Raw genomic sequence first — 17,504 nt, 5'->3', positions numbered from 1 at the left:
ACAAATTAACATATAACACTTAAGAACAATTCAAAACAACTCCACCCTGCTAAATAAACAACACCCATCCAAGTTAAAAGCCCATCCCCATTAAAACCATAATTTTAGCACAAGGGGGCTGGTACTTGGTCCGCACCCTCATTCCATCCTTGAAGCACCTCCCCCAAAGATATGACCCCCCTTTGGTGTTTCCCCTTCAGGGGCGGCCTCTCTGGGGGTGGGGTGCACGCCCCTCACCCAGGACAGGCAGGCTTTATAGAGCTGTTCCAGCAACTGGTGCACACCTAGCTGGGGCAGCAGGTATTTCAAATGCTGCCTGCCCGCCCAGGGTGCTGGTCCCTGCCCTACCCACACAGTTTCAGCAAACACCAGCTCTCCATGCTGCAGGGCTTGCTGTGGTTTTTTTTTTAAAAAAAAAACCAACAGATGAGTTTCAAAACCTTATTGTGATGTGGCACGTGGGTTTGCAATTCAAAGGGGTGGGGAATCAAGAACTCACCAGGGAATGCCCAAACCCATGGGTGCTAAAGTAGCACTTTGAATCTCAGCCTTTTATTTGGATTTCAGCCTCAACTGTGAATGTGAATTATATACGGTAATGGCATAATGATCTTCAGTGTCCTGTTTTCAGTGCCTTCCATAATCATTTTCCTTTTTAAAAATATAAACTGGGCATGTGCCCCAACAAAGCTCAGAAGATAAGAGCTGGTATCTTTTCAAAGATTCATTTGAGCATCTGAATCACTGCACAGCTGAAGTTGAAAGACCACATACACAAAAAGGAGCACATCCACAGGATATTAGTATGAAGAAATCAAGAGAACCAGAACAGGACGAATTCAGAAATAGTCTCTGATTTTTAATATTCCCAGAAATACCATTAAGGGTCTCAGCTGCTCTCCACAAAGCAGCCAGCAGTTCTGCTTGATTGAAGCAGTGGGAAACAGTACATTCATACAACAAATCAGCTAATTACCAAAATGTCAGCAATTGCATGCTTTACGCAGATGGTCTCCAGCAGAGCTTCCCAGAGAGCTATTTCAAAATAGTCCATAACTCAGGGCTGACATAAAGTAAAAGACACACACATCTATATGCCAGTACCAGACAGCATATTTAAGCCACAACAGTATCACTCCCCCTAACAGTGAAGTCAAATGGCGGATACTAACAGGATTGTAGCAAAAATAGAACTATTGGAAAACAAAATGGAGTACTAGCATACTTGGGGGAACCTCAAGGTTTGCCAAAATACAATTTATTTTAATGAAAGGGCTAAAAAAATCTGAAATAAGTCAATGAGTACTAAGCATGCTCAGGATTTAGATTCCACATTATAGAGTGTCTGTTGGAAAAGTAAAACGGGAAATCAGGGATAAGGAGTGGAATGCCATTCTTGGTGGGAACTACTAACTGGCATTTTGTTTCTATAAGCTGGTGTAGCCCCAGTAATTAAGACCCATTGTCTCTGGACAGATTGTATAAGATTTGAAAAGGATATCCAGGTGATATTTACTTAAGGGTAAGATATAAAGGTTAAAGAGCAAAAAGAGGGCTATTTATTATTTGTAGAAATGTATATATAATAATAAGGGAAGGCTGTTGTCATACAACAGTTTCCTTTGTCACCAGCAGGCAGTGCTGTGAACTACAGCATGATAGCAGCCTTCAGAAAGTTGCTGGGGGGGGATAAGAAGGGCAGTGAAGTGCGAGACAGAGGAGGGCAGCACAGGTGAACCATGGAAGAACAATTGTAGGGGAAAGGGGAGTCGTTTGGCAAGCTCTAAGGGGAGGTTTGGTTATCTCCAAGGAAAAGGGAGGGTTTGGCAAAGTGTATGGGAAGGAGCTTGGTGGGGGTGAGGATAGGTGAGGTTGGCAAGAGGAGTGTAGTGAGCAGGGGCACAGCCTTTAGTACTTATATTTGTGTAGAAAGGGGAAATGCAGCAGGTGCCATTTTCCTCACATTTGTGTGACAAGTGGTGGTTGTCAAATTCTGTCTCTCTCTCACTCTCACACACACTACACCCATAAGGTACAGGGCCCCTGTCTTCCTTTGCATCTGTTCACCCTACTTAGAGGTAGCATCCAGATGTCGTTGGCAGTGTGCTGCTTCTTGGCACCATGTCCTGTTACAAACCTCTTTCAAGTCTTGAAGCAAACCCAGCACAGCTCACTAGAAATCAAAAGCTGCTTCCTTCTTCAATTGTTGTTGTAAATGGCACTCTCACAAACCACCCATTGAAATAGAGTGTTTTTTAGCATCTCTTCAAAAGCTAAATCATTAAACGATGGAGGGGGTACCAGCATGTTTAGTATTAAGCACATTGGGGAGCTTTAGTGAAGCAGATCCTAAATTAATGAGGATTATTTTGTGATTTATAAAAAAAATAATGAAGCCTTATATTGACATTTTTCTCCAAGTGATATAAAGAGGAAGTGAGACAGCCAAGTGAGCAGAGCCTCATTTTCCCACTTGGCTGTGTGCTCAGCTGTGCCCTTTGTTACTAAGCAGCATCACCCAATATTTCAGATATGAAGCCACTAGGATAGTATCTCATAGAAACTGGGAAACAAGAAAATGTTACAGCTGTTGAAAGATCCTTAAGCATGATCTCTGCAGCAAATATACACATCCAAGAAAATAACAGGTGGATACAAACTAATGAACAGCTAATATGGAGACCCCTTCTAAAATTGGTGACAAGCCTATCATATATTTGATCCCACTTTATTAGAATGACATTTTGCAACATGCAGTTATCTGGTAGCTGCAGTCTTTGATGCTGCTACAGTCACATGTTGGTAAGGTAAAGGGTAAAGGGGCCCCTGACCATCAGGTCCAGTCGTGTCCGACTCTGGGGTTGTGGCGCTCATCTCGCTCTATAGGCCGAGGGAGCCGGCGTTTGTCTGCAGACAGCTTCCGGGTCATGTGGCCCAAGCTGGGACCGAGCAACGGGAGCTCACCCCGTTGCAGGGATTCGAACCGCCAACCTTCTCATCAGCAAGCCCTAGACTCTGGGGTTTATCCCACATCGCCACCTAGAACCCCCCAAATAATGAAATACTAAATGAATGTGGATTGTTTTGAGGATGTTAAAAACCAAATTTGAAAAGTATAGATTAGGGATAAGGATTTTATATCCTCCCTTCCTCCAAAGGATACTGATTGGTATAGTTTTTGCAAAATATGCCTTTGATTTAAGATATGTAAAATGAATCATGGGAAGAGAAGGAAACTCACTGATATCTTAAGGATGTAAAATGAGTATTTGAAATTGTAAAACAGAAAATTTAATAATAATAAAAATTATATATATATTAAAAAGAGAAAAGTCTCAGCTCCAAAGCAGCGCCTTTGCACCCCCCCACCACCACCACCACCTCTCATCTTTCGTTTTGCTCAGTTCACTATGTGATGGAACCAGTCATGCTGCCTTAAATCTGCCTCTGTTTAAAAGTTTTATTGAAAGAGAAATCTATCTTCAGAAATGGCACCTATCTAATATCCAAGGGCAAGGAATTTCAATGGGTAGGTGCCACAACACTAAAGGCCCAATTCCTATGTTGTGTAGAATGGAGACAACTGTAGGAAGCCCTCACCTGAAGAGCACAGTCATCAATGGAACAAGTCCCATTATTCTTGACGCATTGACAATACTGATGGTAGTGGAACCCAATAACAATCTGTTGAGCCCTAGGTTCCCCATCTCCAATATAGAAACAGGTATTTAGGGTCAAGAAATTGAAAACACCAAGTGGTTAAAGATCTTCCACTTACCAATGTGATGCATACATTCCATGAACGATCAAACCAGGCCAGTGAGTTAGGAAAGGACATAATTGTTCTTGTTCTGAATTTCTTTAAAAGTTTATCTACCTATGTAGTCTACTGTATTTGAATTCTTGTATATTTCAGATTGGTGGATATTTGTGACATTGGACCATCACATAGCTATGTTTTTCTTATTTGAGAAAAATACATTTTTAAAGGCTTCTGACATGCACATTTGAAGACAGAGGCACATATATTTTAGAAGTCAAGTATAATTCCCCAAACCACCACACATACCCCAAAATACCACATACTTTGCCCAGACTCATGCTAATACCCTTGTCACAAACCTGCATACATCTAACTCTGGTGTTTTGTTTTGTTTTGTTTTGTTTTGTTTTGTTCTTTTCTTTCCAGTAGCTATAAATGCTGCAATACATGTTTTAATTTATTCTAGTTTTAAGGAAAGATAGCAGTGGCTGATTTGGGGGGGGGGGCAATGACTGTAAATTAAATGTTCTTTTCTCTCTGAGAGTAGAAGCACAAAGTGTATCCGATAAAAATCACTACGTATAACTGGCTTAGTGCTGCACATATTGTGACGAATTTGCTGTCCAGTGACTATGAATAGATGTGCTTTTGCCTTCAAGTAACTATTAGAGTACAGAAAGAATTTTTTAAAATGTATTTTTATTAAAGATTTCTTGGTTTACAAAAGTATTGCAATGTCTCTTTTTTCAAGTTACATTTTCTACAGGTCAGAATCATTTGTTGAGACCTTAGTATTACATTAGGAAGAAAAGGGGGGAAGAGGTGGAAAGGGCCATGGTGGGTGGGAGTGGGGTCAGGTGGCAATGTTAATGTATGTGTGGGGTTTTGCGTCAGCATCGTTTTGTGCAGGTTCTGTTTGCTAAGTGCTTGTGTTCCTTTGGTGGTGAGAGAAGTTGGGGTTGGCCTAGGCTGTGGTTGCTTGTTTGTGATTGGCTGTGCTAAACTTTGTTTTCATGTCTGAGTGGGGTGGGTGGGTGTTTTTGAATCAGGTTAGCCATACAGTCGTACCTCGGGTTGCGAACACCTCGGGTTACGAGCAACTCGGGTTACGAACTGCGCAAACCCGGAAGTATTTTCGCGTCGCGCGCATTTGTGCATGCGCAAAGTGTGAAAATAGCACTTTGCGCATGCGCAAAATGGCGTTTTCGGGTTACGAACTTTTCGGGTTACGAACTGCGGCCCGGAACGGATCGCGTTCGTAACCCGAGATACCACTGTATTGATTTATGTGCTGTTGGTGGATTCTTGTTGTCTTGTTGGGCTGTGTATGTGATAAAGGGGAGCCATACCAGGGTGAAGGCATCTCCTTCTATTTGTCCCCGTGTCAGTTTCAGTTTATTGGTTAATTTTTTTTCTAGTAAGTCGGTTTTCCCATACTATTTGGTACCATTGATCCATGCTTACTCCTGACAGGTCTTTCCAGTGCCTGGTTATGATGTTTCTGACTGCTGAGAGTAGGTGAGTTATGAGTTCATTGTGATGTGAGTGGGCATTATTGTCTTGGAAGATGTTTAGTAGGGCCAGTTCTGGGGTGATTTCTAATACTTGCTTAGTTATTTTACATTTGATAGAAACATTTTAAGGTGTGGCTTAGTGGCTACAGATAGTCTCCTAAAAGGATAATTCACCTGCAGGACTGGATCTGGCAGACTGTGAGACAGAGAGGGTGGTATGTAACTAAAAAGTGCACTGACACAAGGATTAGCACTAGTGCAGCAGGATTGTTTCCCCCCCCCATGCATGCCCTATACCATCCTCATATCTGCTCCCCAAAACAGATTTGGGGGTGGGAGGGGGGAAAGAGGAGGAAATTATTCTGCTGCACAAATGGAACATTCGTCTTAGCACACATTGCATACAACCCTGGGTAATTTTGAAAACACAGAAACAACTCAGGCATGGTGGGACCTTTATTTACATGTCCACCTCATTCACATACAGAGTGGAGTGGTGGTGGAAGATCTTAGTTTCACAATAAAAGGAGAGAAATGCTGAACCAACTCCCATCCCACACCTAACCTCCCCTTCAGTCCGACACTTCAGCCATTTTTCTCTGCTCCGTTAAGAGCCAGAATTGAGAAAAGTAGCTGGAGCAACCAACTGCAGGAATGCTAATGTGCCTCTGGAAGTAAAGCAAGGCTCTTTTTTTCCTCTCAGGGAAGGCACAGCATGCAGCAGAAAGAGAATGCCCCATGTGTGGCTCTTAAAAGGAAAAAAACAAAAACAAAAGATGGACTGGGGGGTGAAGGAAATTAAGACTGGTTCTTGAAGCTGTTTGAAAAGGCTGAATTGTGGTGTCCATTCCAGAAGTAACAGAGAAGAGTGAAGTTGCAGGGACACTGTGGTTGGTTGGTTGGTTGGTTGGTTGGTGAGTGAGCTCTAGGGAGGGTGATAGTTCAATAGAAACAAAAGTGTGATGCTGGGAACCAACATTCTGCAGCTGAAGCCAAGAGGCAGAGCAACAGGAATGCAAAAGTATTTACACTTTCCTTTTACTAGCTGAACCAGGCCATGGAAATAACAGTTGGAAGTACTTTTTTTTCTAGAAAAATAGGTGTTGGTACACACCCTGAAGTTGTTACAGTGACAGTCAGATGGATGGGGTATTCAATAATAATAATAATAATAATAATAATAATAATAATAATAATAATAATGGTAAGTGCCACACTTTTTAACAACAACAACAAAGGTGCCGGTACTGCATACACTTGCGTACCTCCTGGAGGCACTGGTTGGAAGAAACTGTGGCTGTGAAGTATCCCACTTATCTGGTGGATTTAAAGGGGCAGAACTAACTTCTGGATTGTTGCGACCTAGTCGCTCTATCCACAGTAGCAAAAGAAAATGCTTGTGGTCTGTGCTAGTGTAAGCCAACAACAATATTGGTTGGCTTCTTTTCCTGCTCACTGTGCAGAACACCTAGAATTCTGCTCACTACAGCAGTTGGGGAAGTTGGTAGGTGGAAAGACCAAAGGAGCAGCTCAGATAGTGGGAGAAATCACAGTTGCCACATGTGCAGCTCAATCAGAAGTTTTTAAAAAGGCAGAGCAAATATCTGGATTGTCATGAGACAACCAAAACTGCACGTTCAGTGACGAGAAATGGACTCTGCATGTAAACAAACACAACAAGAGTACAAAAGGAATTTGTGATGGGTTTGCATAAAGAAAGCAAGGGTTTCTCATGCTGGGACAGGAACCTTGTGGTGTCATTCTGGAAAATGTGTGCAAGACAAAATACATGAAGATCCCCAAGTAGTAGAGTCTACTTGAAACTCTCCAACATGGGACAACAGTTTCCTCCATTTCCAGTAGGATTATCTTGAGTGCCATAGACCTTTCTCTATTATGGCCCATACTCAGTTACATCTCAGCTTTAAAACTTTGTAAATAACTCTTTGGGGGACAGGGCAGCTAAAGTGCCCACTCGTCTATAGAAGTGCACTCTTCACCACTTCTATGCATGTCCACTTTATGCTCGTTAAGCCATCAGTACACCAAGCCCCATCTCTTCAATGACATTTTCTGTCCCCATCCATGTTTCTTTATTTGCCTTCCTCAATCAAAAAATAAGAGGATTGAGCAATGTGTGACAATAAATCTGTTGTTTGTAAATATTTGTTTGTTTAAAGTAGAACTGCAGCAGTGTCTGGGTGAGGAATCACAGCGCATGGGGATGCTTAACCTTTCCCCCCACCCACAGGGAAGGGAAAGTTAGCCCCTCCATTCCCTGGCATGTTCCTGGGGGGAAACTGTCTCACCTCTGTGCTGAAAACAGCAAAGGGGGGGGGGAGGAATCTCTCATTGATGCCAATAAGTGTAGTTTGTTTCTTATCCCTTTTTGTAGAATGGGGATAATTTTTTTCCCAGGGTCCTGGTGGTGGAGGAAAATATTAATCCTCTCCCCTTAGCATGCTGTTGTTCTAATCTTGATCAGACTTCCTGCACTTGTTTTGTTTTGTTTTTGTCGTGGCACTTTACCTGGGAAAACCTTCATTTTACCACTGAATTGGAGCAAATGGCAATCTGCAGAAAATCTGATTGTCATTTGCTCTGATTCAGTGGTTAAACATGGCTTTTCCCAGGGAAAACAACGGAGGGTGGGGGTGGAATATTCTTGTAGCTTTAAAGTGTTGACCTGTGCTCAAAACATGACACAAAAGAAATCTGGGTGAGCCCTTGGTGTATGGGTGGGTGGGTGTACACACATACACACCTTGAGGCATTTGACATCAAGTGTTATTAGGACTGAAGGAAACAGAACTGCTGAGCTGTTTGGAGTCCTTCAATTCAGTGAGACTCAAAAAGGAAAAAAGGAAAAAGAACCAGCATTCATATCCAGCTGAGGGGCTTAGCTAGTCATTTTGCTGCTTTGGTTCTTCAATTGCTGCTTTTGTCTTCTGGGCAATAGAAACCTCACTGTCAGCAGGTCTCTGGGTCATTGGCTCTGGGGTCACTGTAGGCTTCTATTAGCATGGAAACACCAACAGCAGCAGCACTGTTCAGAAAATAAGATATGCCCTTAAGAGGCTCATTGGGAGGGCAAGAGCCTCGCATCTCCCCGGCTCCTTCCTACTTGCTGTTTTATATTTGAATGTCTGTAAGAGCAGAACAGCGCATGGGCGTACCCAGGATCAAAACTAGGGGGGGCAAGGGGAGGGGCCAAGGCACGGAAGGGGAGGGGCCACAAAGTGGGCGGGAACGGCGAACTTGCGCTCTGCCGGACTGTGCCCCTCCCTAGAAGCAGGGCTGGTGGGCGGAGGCGGAGCACAGCCCAGCGGAGCGCGAGTTCAGCGTTCCCGCCCGCCGCGCCGCGCTCTCTGGTTCCCCGCCGCGCTTGGCCTTGCCTGAGGGCGCGCCGGGGAGCTGGAGGGAGGGTGCGGCGCGGCGCGGCGGGAATGGCGAACTCGCGCTCCGCCGGGCTGTGCTCCGCCTCTGCCCACCAGCCCTGCTTCTAGAGTAGGGCAGCTGCCCTAACTTGCCCCGTGGTGGGTACGCCCTTGGAACAGCGCATCACAAATAAAACACAGGAGTCCTATTTCTCATGTTTTCCTCATAAGGCAAAGGCAGGTGTAAGGGAGCACCTCTGGTGAGAACTGGAAAGGGATAAAAGTACTTAGTCAAGGTCATTGCTACCGTAGGCACTTAAAATACTCAGGGTGCAGGCCCATGACACAAATCTACATATACTTTATATGTAAAGATGCACATTTCAACCAGCTTTCAGGGAGAATTCGTTAAGGGCACGTTAATTAAGGCGGTGGGTGAAGTCTCACTGGTACTGTGTATTGCAGTGTGTCCAGCTGCCCTGCTAACAAAGTTTTTTTAAAAAAATATCAAAAAAGTTTTTAGAAGTAAAAAAGGGCAAGAGTTCCTGGCCTTGGTGAAGAAGACCCACCACTCAGGTCCCATGGGTAACACCTCCCAAACAATGCTTTCCACCACCAAGCCACTTTTGCCAGCTGTTTGGTTCCAGATCTACATTTGTAAGATAAATGCAAGTCCAGAACCATGGTGAAGATAAAGCGATTTAGGCAGCAATCCTAACCTCACTTACCTCAGACAAAACGCCATTGGATTCAATAGACAGAAGTAGTTATGTGTGTCACAGCTTAAAAATTAGCCACTGTTTCTTTAATTAAAAAAAAATGAGTCAGCATGAGTCAGCGGCCTACAATGAATTGGCAAAGCCTGCATGACTCATGCAACCTTTCACCCAAATATGCTTGTCTATATATAGGATGATCTTTTGGGGTGTTTGTGGTGGTTGGGTTGGTTGGTTGGTTGAAGGGTAGAAAGCTGGTTGCATTTTATGTGTAAAGCTGTTGGTCGTGGTTGGAGAAGTTTTTGTTTTTGTAATAAAACCAGCATTCTGCAAAGTAATCTTTTCCAAGGACTCTGTTCCAACTAGGGTCCGAGGACCAGGCAAAGGAGGTCAGAACCTTTTTCTTTTTTCAAAACACTGACAATGTGTATGTGCGAAATAGCTGGTGGGGGGAAGTCTTCTCCAGGTCCTTCGCTTTCTACAAGTGTTGATCCCCAGCCCTCTCCCCTTTAATTCCCATGTAGGCAGCTCGTGCAACTTAGCAATACCCTCTAGGAGTACAAAGGAAAAGTTTTCCCCTTAGCAGCTTCTAGAATTCTATGGAGGGAACATATGGGCTAGAGTCATGGTAAAGACTCAAAACATTAGACTGTCCCATGTGCCATGACCCTGAAATAAATCCCACCCCAGCTGCTTTTTCAGAAATAAATATTTCTTGGCAATCGAGTAATTTTTTAAAAGTATTTTTATCTACAAATAATTGGTATCACCCTATCAGGCCATTTCAGAAAATAAATGAAAAGACACAATTGTTTCTATCAATTGGTTGGTGCGTTGCTGAGCTCTTTTTGCAATATGTTGCTGGTCTACAATTCAGATGCTCACATAGCAATATCAGATATGAGGGAAAGCAAATCCTCAGGGTAGACCTTGTCTGAAACCTTCATAAGCAAAATTCTCTTTCCCCCTACCCTCCAAAGTGTACTCCCAGGTACGTGGAATTAGAAATGCAACATAAGCGTTTCTATGTTCTGTAATGCAATTGTAAAAACCTCCATGATTAGCAAGTACAATTGCATTATCTCTTCCACATTCTTTCCTGGACTATTGATCAGAAATGACAGAAGTAATGTGAAAGACACTCAAACCCACTCTGAAGTGTCTTGCAGAAAAATACGCAATGATTACTCACTTGTGGTGTTTCCTGTCATCTGTATGATACATTTGGAGTCCTTGCCCATTTCTCGGGAGTTGAAAGGACGCACCCGCACTGCCACCTTTACAGAAGCTCCTGCCATCCTGATGGTTTGAAGGTTTTACTCCTCTTGCTAGGATTGTACTCCTGAAAATGCCCTGAAGAAACAAGAAAGAGATGTTAGGAACGGCAACCTAACCAATGAATTCTGCACCAGCTAAAGTTTCGAAACCGTCTTCAGAGGCAGCCCCACACAGAAGTTAGGCTATCCCGGTCCAGATAGGGCCAAAGGTGATGGAAGTCTCTCCGCATCACCAAGGCCACCTGAGCCTCAAATGACAGCAATAGATCAAGAAGTACTCCAAGCTGCGTACCCAAGCTGTGTATCTACATTGGCTCCCAGTACGTTTCCGAGCACAGTTCAAAGTGTTGGTGCTGACCTTTAAAGCCCTAAATGGCCTCGGTCCAGTATACCTGAAGGAGCGTCTCCACCTCCATCGTTCTGCCCGGACACTGAGGTCCAGCACCGAGGGCCTTCTGGCGGTTCCCTCATTGCGAGAAGCCAAGTTGCAGGGAACTAGACAGAGGGCCTTCTCGGTAGTGGTGCCCGCCCTGTGGAACACCCTCCCATCAGATGTCAAAGAGAAAAACAACTACCAGACTTTTAGAAGACAGCTGAAGGTAGCCCTGTTCAGGGAGGCTTTTAATGTTTAATAGATCACTGTGTTTTATTTTTCTGTTGGAAGCCACCCAGAGTGGCTGGGGAAACCCAGCCAGATGGGCGGGGTATAAATAATAAATTATTATTATTATTATTATTATTATTATTATTATTATTATTATTATTATTATTATTATTACCCAATCCTCAGAAGGAGTGTAACCCCCATGAAAAGCAGGTCACCTCCCATACATCTGGTCTAGGAAACTGCCCACTAACAGTGCCTCAGTCTTATCTAGATGTAAAGTACTACACTTGGGCAAAAAAAATGAAAGGCACAAATACAGGATGGGTGACACTTGGCTTGAGAGCAGTACATGTGAAAAGGATCTAGGAGTCTCGGTAGACCACAAACTTGACATGAGTCAACAGTATGATGCAGCAGCTAAAAAAGCCAATGCAATTCTGGGCTGCATCAATAGGAGTATAGCATCTAGATCAAGGGAAGGAATAGTACCACTGTATTCTACTCTGGTCAGACCTCACCTGGAATACTGTGTCCAGTTCTGGGCACCATAGTTCAAGAAGGATACTGACAAGCTGGAACGTGTCCAGAGGAGGGCAACCAAAATGGTCAAAGGCCTGGAAACAATGCCTTATGAGGAACGGCTTAGGGAGCTGGGTATGTTTAGCCTGGAGACGAGAAGGTTAAGGGGTGATATTATAGCCATGTTCAAATATATAAAAGGATGTCATATAGAAGAGGGTGAAAGGTTGTTTTCTGCTGCTCCAGAGAAGCGGACACAAAGCAATGGATTCAAGCTACAAGAAAGAAGATTCCACCTACACCAGGCATCCTCAAACTGTGGCCCTCCAGATGTTTTGGCCTACAACTCCCATGATCCCTAGCCTACAGGAACAGTGGTCGGGGAAGATGGAAATTGTAGTCCAAAACATCTGGAGGGCCGAAGTTTGGGGATGCCTGACCTAAACATTAGGAAGAACTTCCTGACAGTAAGAGCTGTTCGACAGTGGAACTTGCTGCTAAGGAGTGTGGCGGAGTCTCCTTCTTTGGAGGTCTTTAAGTGGAGGCTTGACAGCCATCTGTCAGGAATGCTTTGATGGTGTTTCTGCTTGGCAGGGGGTTGGACTGGATGGCCTTTGTGGTCACAGAACAATCCCTAAGCATCTCCCTCTGGAAACAACCATCCAAGTAGGACTAGAACCACCACAAAGCAGTGCCACCCACCCCTAACTTGGACAGCCACTCCATAAGGATACCATGGGAGGTCAAGGAGAATTAACAAGGACACATTTCCCCTGTCTCTCTCCCAAGAGAGGTCATCATACAGGGTGATGAAAGAAGTTGCTGTGCCAAAACCCCGATTGCTTTCTTGGTTGTCAGAAGATCTTAATTGTGATATGCTCTTAGTTTGGCCTTTGGTCCTGCACCCTGATTGCCTTTGGGTCCTGACTCCTAGCTCCTAGCTCCTGACTCTCTCCAGGCTGTTGCCTGTATCACAGCCCAGTCTTAGGTCGTGATCAAACTAGACCATCACTGTGGATTAATGCCATTTTTTCTGCATGCAATATTTTGTAGGTTCTTATCTTTTTCGTAAGATTCATTGCCTTCTAAATTTGACAGGGTTTATCCCTGTTGGGTGCACAAGAGTTGATAAGAACCCTGCCCCAGGGAGACTGATGCATATTTGAAATATAGCTAGTAATTTTTGTCAACTGGAGAAGCAAAAGGCCCATCAGAAAGCACTGGTTAATCCTGCTGGATCAAATTAATTTAGCAAGGATTACTTAAACAAGATTTTCCTTAATCTGTGGCACTATCTACTTTGCCACATGACCTCCCTTTTTGTGGAGAGAACCTGACCACCTGACAGCTGGTCATCTCCTTGCCTAAAATTCACAGTGATGATTGACAAAGAAAGCAGCAGCTTTTGCTCTGCTTTCAGACAGTGCAAATAAAGAGGCAGATAGTGCCCCCTGCCACGTACAGCATTTGTTTTATGGTAAGTTTTGAGGGAGACTGTGTGGGAATAACTGTCACCTCACAAGACATCAGAACTAGTTCCCATGAGATGATGCACTAGTAAAGTTGCAGGCCTGGATCTTTGACTTGATTTCTCCTCGAACTCATTGGTTACCCCCCCCCCCAGCTTAAAGTGATGCCATGGCCCATTGTATTCCACAGTGAACTGAGGCTGCTCAAAGGGAAGGAGGACATTTTGGAAAATTCAAAGCCAGTTTGAGTGGGATCTCTCCTCGTGTTTTCTGCTTCCACTCTCCATAACTGGTATAAAAATCACATCAGCCAGGCTTCACTATACATCTGAGTAAGAGGGCTAAGCCTCCTGGACCCACCCTAGTTTATTTTCAGTATAAATAATTCAGTGAGCTAAGTGGGGTGCTCAGCTCAGTCACAGCCCTCAGCTACATCTAGGATTCTCTCCTTACTGGCGGAAGATACAAAGCACCAGAGAAACCACAGCGCGGAATTGAGAGGGAATGTCAGATGAAAACCCCCACCCCGGCTTCCCCTTTTAGTGCTTTTCTTCAATGTGATCTGCCAGCTGGAATATTTGTTCTGCAACAAACTCAACTGCTGCCCCAGATTTGCGTAACTTTATTGTATTTCATTTCATTTTAGTCATTTTAATATTTGTTAAGAGAAACAATCTTTCCTTTTTAAAAGGGCATGTTGTGATTTGTCAGGGAAGTTCAGCACTCTAAGTTTCTTCATGTTATAGTTTATAAATATATGTCCAAGTTAATTTCTATTTCTGTAATCTTGTTTTACATTTATATTCTTAAAAGCCTTGTTTTGCAATGGTCCAGTGGCTAGATAAAAATAAATTAATCTGATCAGAATAGCTGCTGCTCTGTTCTATATAGCCACAGCCCTGAGATGTATAAACACCTAAAATCACTCACTATTTATGAGGCATCCACACAACACCGTCATCTATCCATTCTCATCCTGTATTTTCCCTGTGGTTCTTCCTTCTTTTCTCAGACCGTGGAAACGTCACTTCCAGACAACCCATTTATTGAGCATTTATCCTGATATATTTCGTGTAGAGGTTATACAACTTCCCAACAGTTGATTGCTATCCTACAATTTCTAGTGCATTTTCCCATTACTTTCCTTACTGCAAAAAGCAAATTTGTTGCACCAGAGCACTTTAATTCTGCAAACCAAGATTTGCTGGTATGCTATTGAATTCCTTCCATAAAATACTGTAATGACATTCTGGAAGTGACCAAACCCTTGCTACACACACACACACACACACACACACACACACACACACACACACACACAATATCACTCCACATACAATCACTGCTATTACCCCAGTTGGTAAAATTGGCCCTACTGCTAAAAAGTTGAATATTTCAACTCAAAGAGACAATATTTTCACTATATTCGCATGGGAGCATATTTTTCCTCCCTGTACTAACAAATCAGCTTTCTGCTACTACAGCTTAGGCTGTATGTGAAAAAATGAGTGCTGGAGCCACACACAGAATGCAGTTATTAAGTGAAAGCCTCAAAACCGCCCCATCTAAACATCACACAATATTAAAAAGATTGTCAACAGTGTGCATGTCTGAAACTGTCAGAACTGGACGGAAATTAGTTTTTCCAGATGCAAGTCACCAAGCAGATATTAAAGATGAAGATAAGCAGTCAGTATCTCCCTTAGTTGTTTGTGTGTTCATTGCTCATTTCTGCTCATACCTCAGAGCTGTCTGAATGTCAGGAGCTGTGGAAATAGGCATATTGAATGAGAAGACTTAGATATTATGGTGGGAAAACAAGTTTTCTAACCCCATATTTCCTTCCTAATGCTTGGCTGGGGTGTGTGTGTGGAGATTTGCAGGGGAGAGCTGGCAGGTGAACCAGAGTGCTCGACCTTTCTCTTGAACACTCAAGGATTTTGTTCGGTCCACATTTTTAAGCAAACTGACCAGAATAGCACTTCCCAAACTAATTCATGGATCAGAACAGTTATCCTTTGGCTTTAGCACTCCTCCACATTATGTAATATTATTTGGCTCAAGAAATGCACCACAACATTTATAGAAAAATGCATATTTTAGGCAAAAATATATTTAAAACAATGGAAAACTTTATGTGGTTTTTAAAGTAATCATTGCAGATTGATGTAGAAATGTAACAAAATGGAAATCATGAAGGAACGTATGTGAAAAAGACCAGAAATTGATTCCATCTCTACTCCTGCAAATGCCCCCCCCCCCGGTGCGCCATTTAAGAGCTCAACTGGCAGGGCAGTCTCAAGCAGGTCGCGCGTCCTGGCGCTGAGGGGCGGAGATCGCTCCGGCGCCCCCACCCTCGCACCGCGCCACCGGGGGTCTACCTAGAGCCGGCCCTGTCAACTGGGGTGAGCTGGAGTTACCATGCTGTAGAGCAGGGAAAAGACACCCCTACCTCCTACCGTACCTGCCAGTTCTTCCCTGCAAGTTGTCCAATCCCTGTGTTTGCATTACTGCAACAAATGCATATTTGCTGAAATAATGCATAGCTCTACCTGAAAAGACAGTTTGCTGCACTGCTGATTGTGTGATTTGTGCTACACGTGAAATGTATGAGCTAAAGGAAGAAAGAGATGCAAAACTGCACACAATGTTCCTGGAGAGTACATGAGCTGAACTGTGTTCTCCGCTAGGCACACTAATCTCTTAGTGTGCCAAAGTGGACAAGCAGAGACACCATAGTCCCCAGGTGGCTTGTGGTTATTAAGAGTACTTACTTTAACAGCCAGAAAAAAACCCCATCTGGAAATGTCTCGAATGCTTTCTCTATATTGAAGATCAATGTATTTTGTTCTATTTTACATTTATGAGTTTCTTAAGAACACTCTCCCAAAACCCTTTGAAATTTTCATTTAATATATTCTCTTTAACTAATAGATTTTTACTAATATGTTTATATTTTATTAAAAATAAAAAAAATCAATCAGGGCAGCTTACTTATATAATAAACTCCAAAAACATGATAAGCAACCCCAAATTAGAATACTTTTAAAATGGTAGATGCCATATAAAAAGGCATTGGGGAGGCATGTTTAAATAAAAATGCTTTAGACTTGCTGCAGCTTCTACATGAAAATAAAGGTTACCCTTATTAATTCACAAGAATGCGGCTTCCAGAATGCAGAACAGAAGCTGTGTGTTTCCCAGGAGAGCCAATGCAACAACAGCCTTTTTTAAAGGAACAGAATACTTCAAAATGGCGAAGAGAGCGGGTGAGTGGGGGGGGGGGGCAGACCTCATTAACAAGTCAAAGGCATCCGAGTCCAAGATACATCAGCAACATTACACTTACTGCATAGGAGTGATACTAATATACATCCCACAGTGACCTGGCTCTGCGTTTTAACAGTTGGAATCCTACCTACAAATTGCAAACTCTTTCTCCAAGTGTGGATCCTTATGCATCTATAATGGCACCATCAATGGGCTTGGGGCAATCCTACGGTTTGCAGAAGTACCAAAAAAAGGGGGGGCGGACGACAAAAATAAAGATGAGAGGGACAGCAAAATACCCAGCATTAAGTGAGCATACTTGGTAGGCACAGAATGCTGACTGTCAGGATAAATGAAACTGAAAGCTAAGAGAAATGGAGTGTCCTAGAAAAGAGCACGGCTGGCTGGGTGACTAGCACCCTGAATAGGAGTACTTCACACTCCAGCATTTTCTTGCCAATCCCACATGTCATTTATAAAACAGGTTCCTGGAGCTATGTTTGTGCGAGGTGTTCTGTTGTTAGGCTTAATGAGACAGTGCTAGGAGTGCCTCTTGACTGGTGTAATTCTTCTAGAGACTCAGGTGACAATTTCTTGGTCTCACAGGGAATTTCATCCAACTTAGCCAATGTGTTCTGCAGCGCATCACCCTCTCAGTTCCTGCCCACCAAACATGACAACCAAACCTCGAGTGCTGGGAGCAGCTCGTTACCTCATTCGATGAACAAAAAACAGTAAATAGATACCATAAAAGTTCACCCTCCCCCTGAAATTCAAAACACAGAAAACAAAACTAACAAAGAAGCAGAGGTGTTAAAAGAATACCCATGAAGGAGCCATAGTAATTAGTAATTAAGATAATCACATGCATTTCTAATAGGGCTGTCTCCTTGTGCAGCTCCCAACACAGCAAAGCTGTTACTCTGCTAGAAAGGCTTTGGAGTGAGTGAAGCATTTTTGTCTCTGGTGCAGGGCAGGCTTCTGAAATATAA

General features: G+C 43.3%; 1 protein-coding gene across 12 annotated transcripts in view; it reads right to left on the bottom strand.

The window, feature by feature from the left end:
• KIF1A (kinesin family member 1A) overlaps positions 1–17,504 on the bottom strand; it is a 120,392-nt gene that overhangs the window by 93,914 nt on the left and 8,974 nt on the right. For all 12 annotated transcript variants that reach the window (XM_035133283.2, XM_060274623.1, XM_060274625.1 and 9 more), the window contains exon 2: positions 10,563–10,723. In XM_035133283.2, the coding sequence (XP_034989174.1) occupies positions 10,563–10,668 (106 nt within the window). In that variant the 5' untranslated portion in view covers positions 10,669–10,723. The remainder of the gene's footprint in view (positions 1–10,562; positions 10,724–17,504) is intronic.

Source organism: Zootoca vivipara, chromosome 5 (assembly GCF_963506605.1).
Source record: "Zootoca vivipara chromosome 5, rZooViv1.1, whole genome shotgun sequence".
NCBI lineage: Eukaryota > Metazoa > Chordata > Lepidosauria > Squamata > Lacertidae > Zootoca > Zootoca vivipara.
Note: the sequence above shows the minus strand (reverse complement) of the source record. Positions and strands in the feature narration are given on the sequence as shown.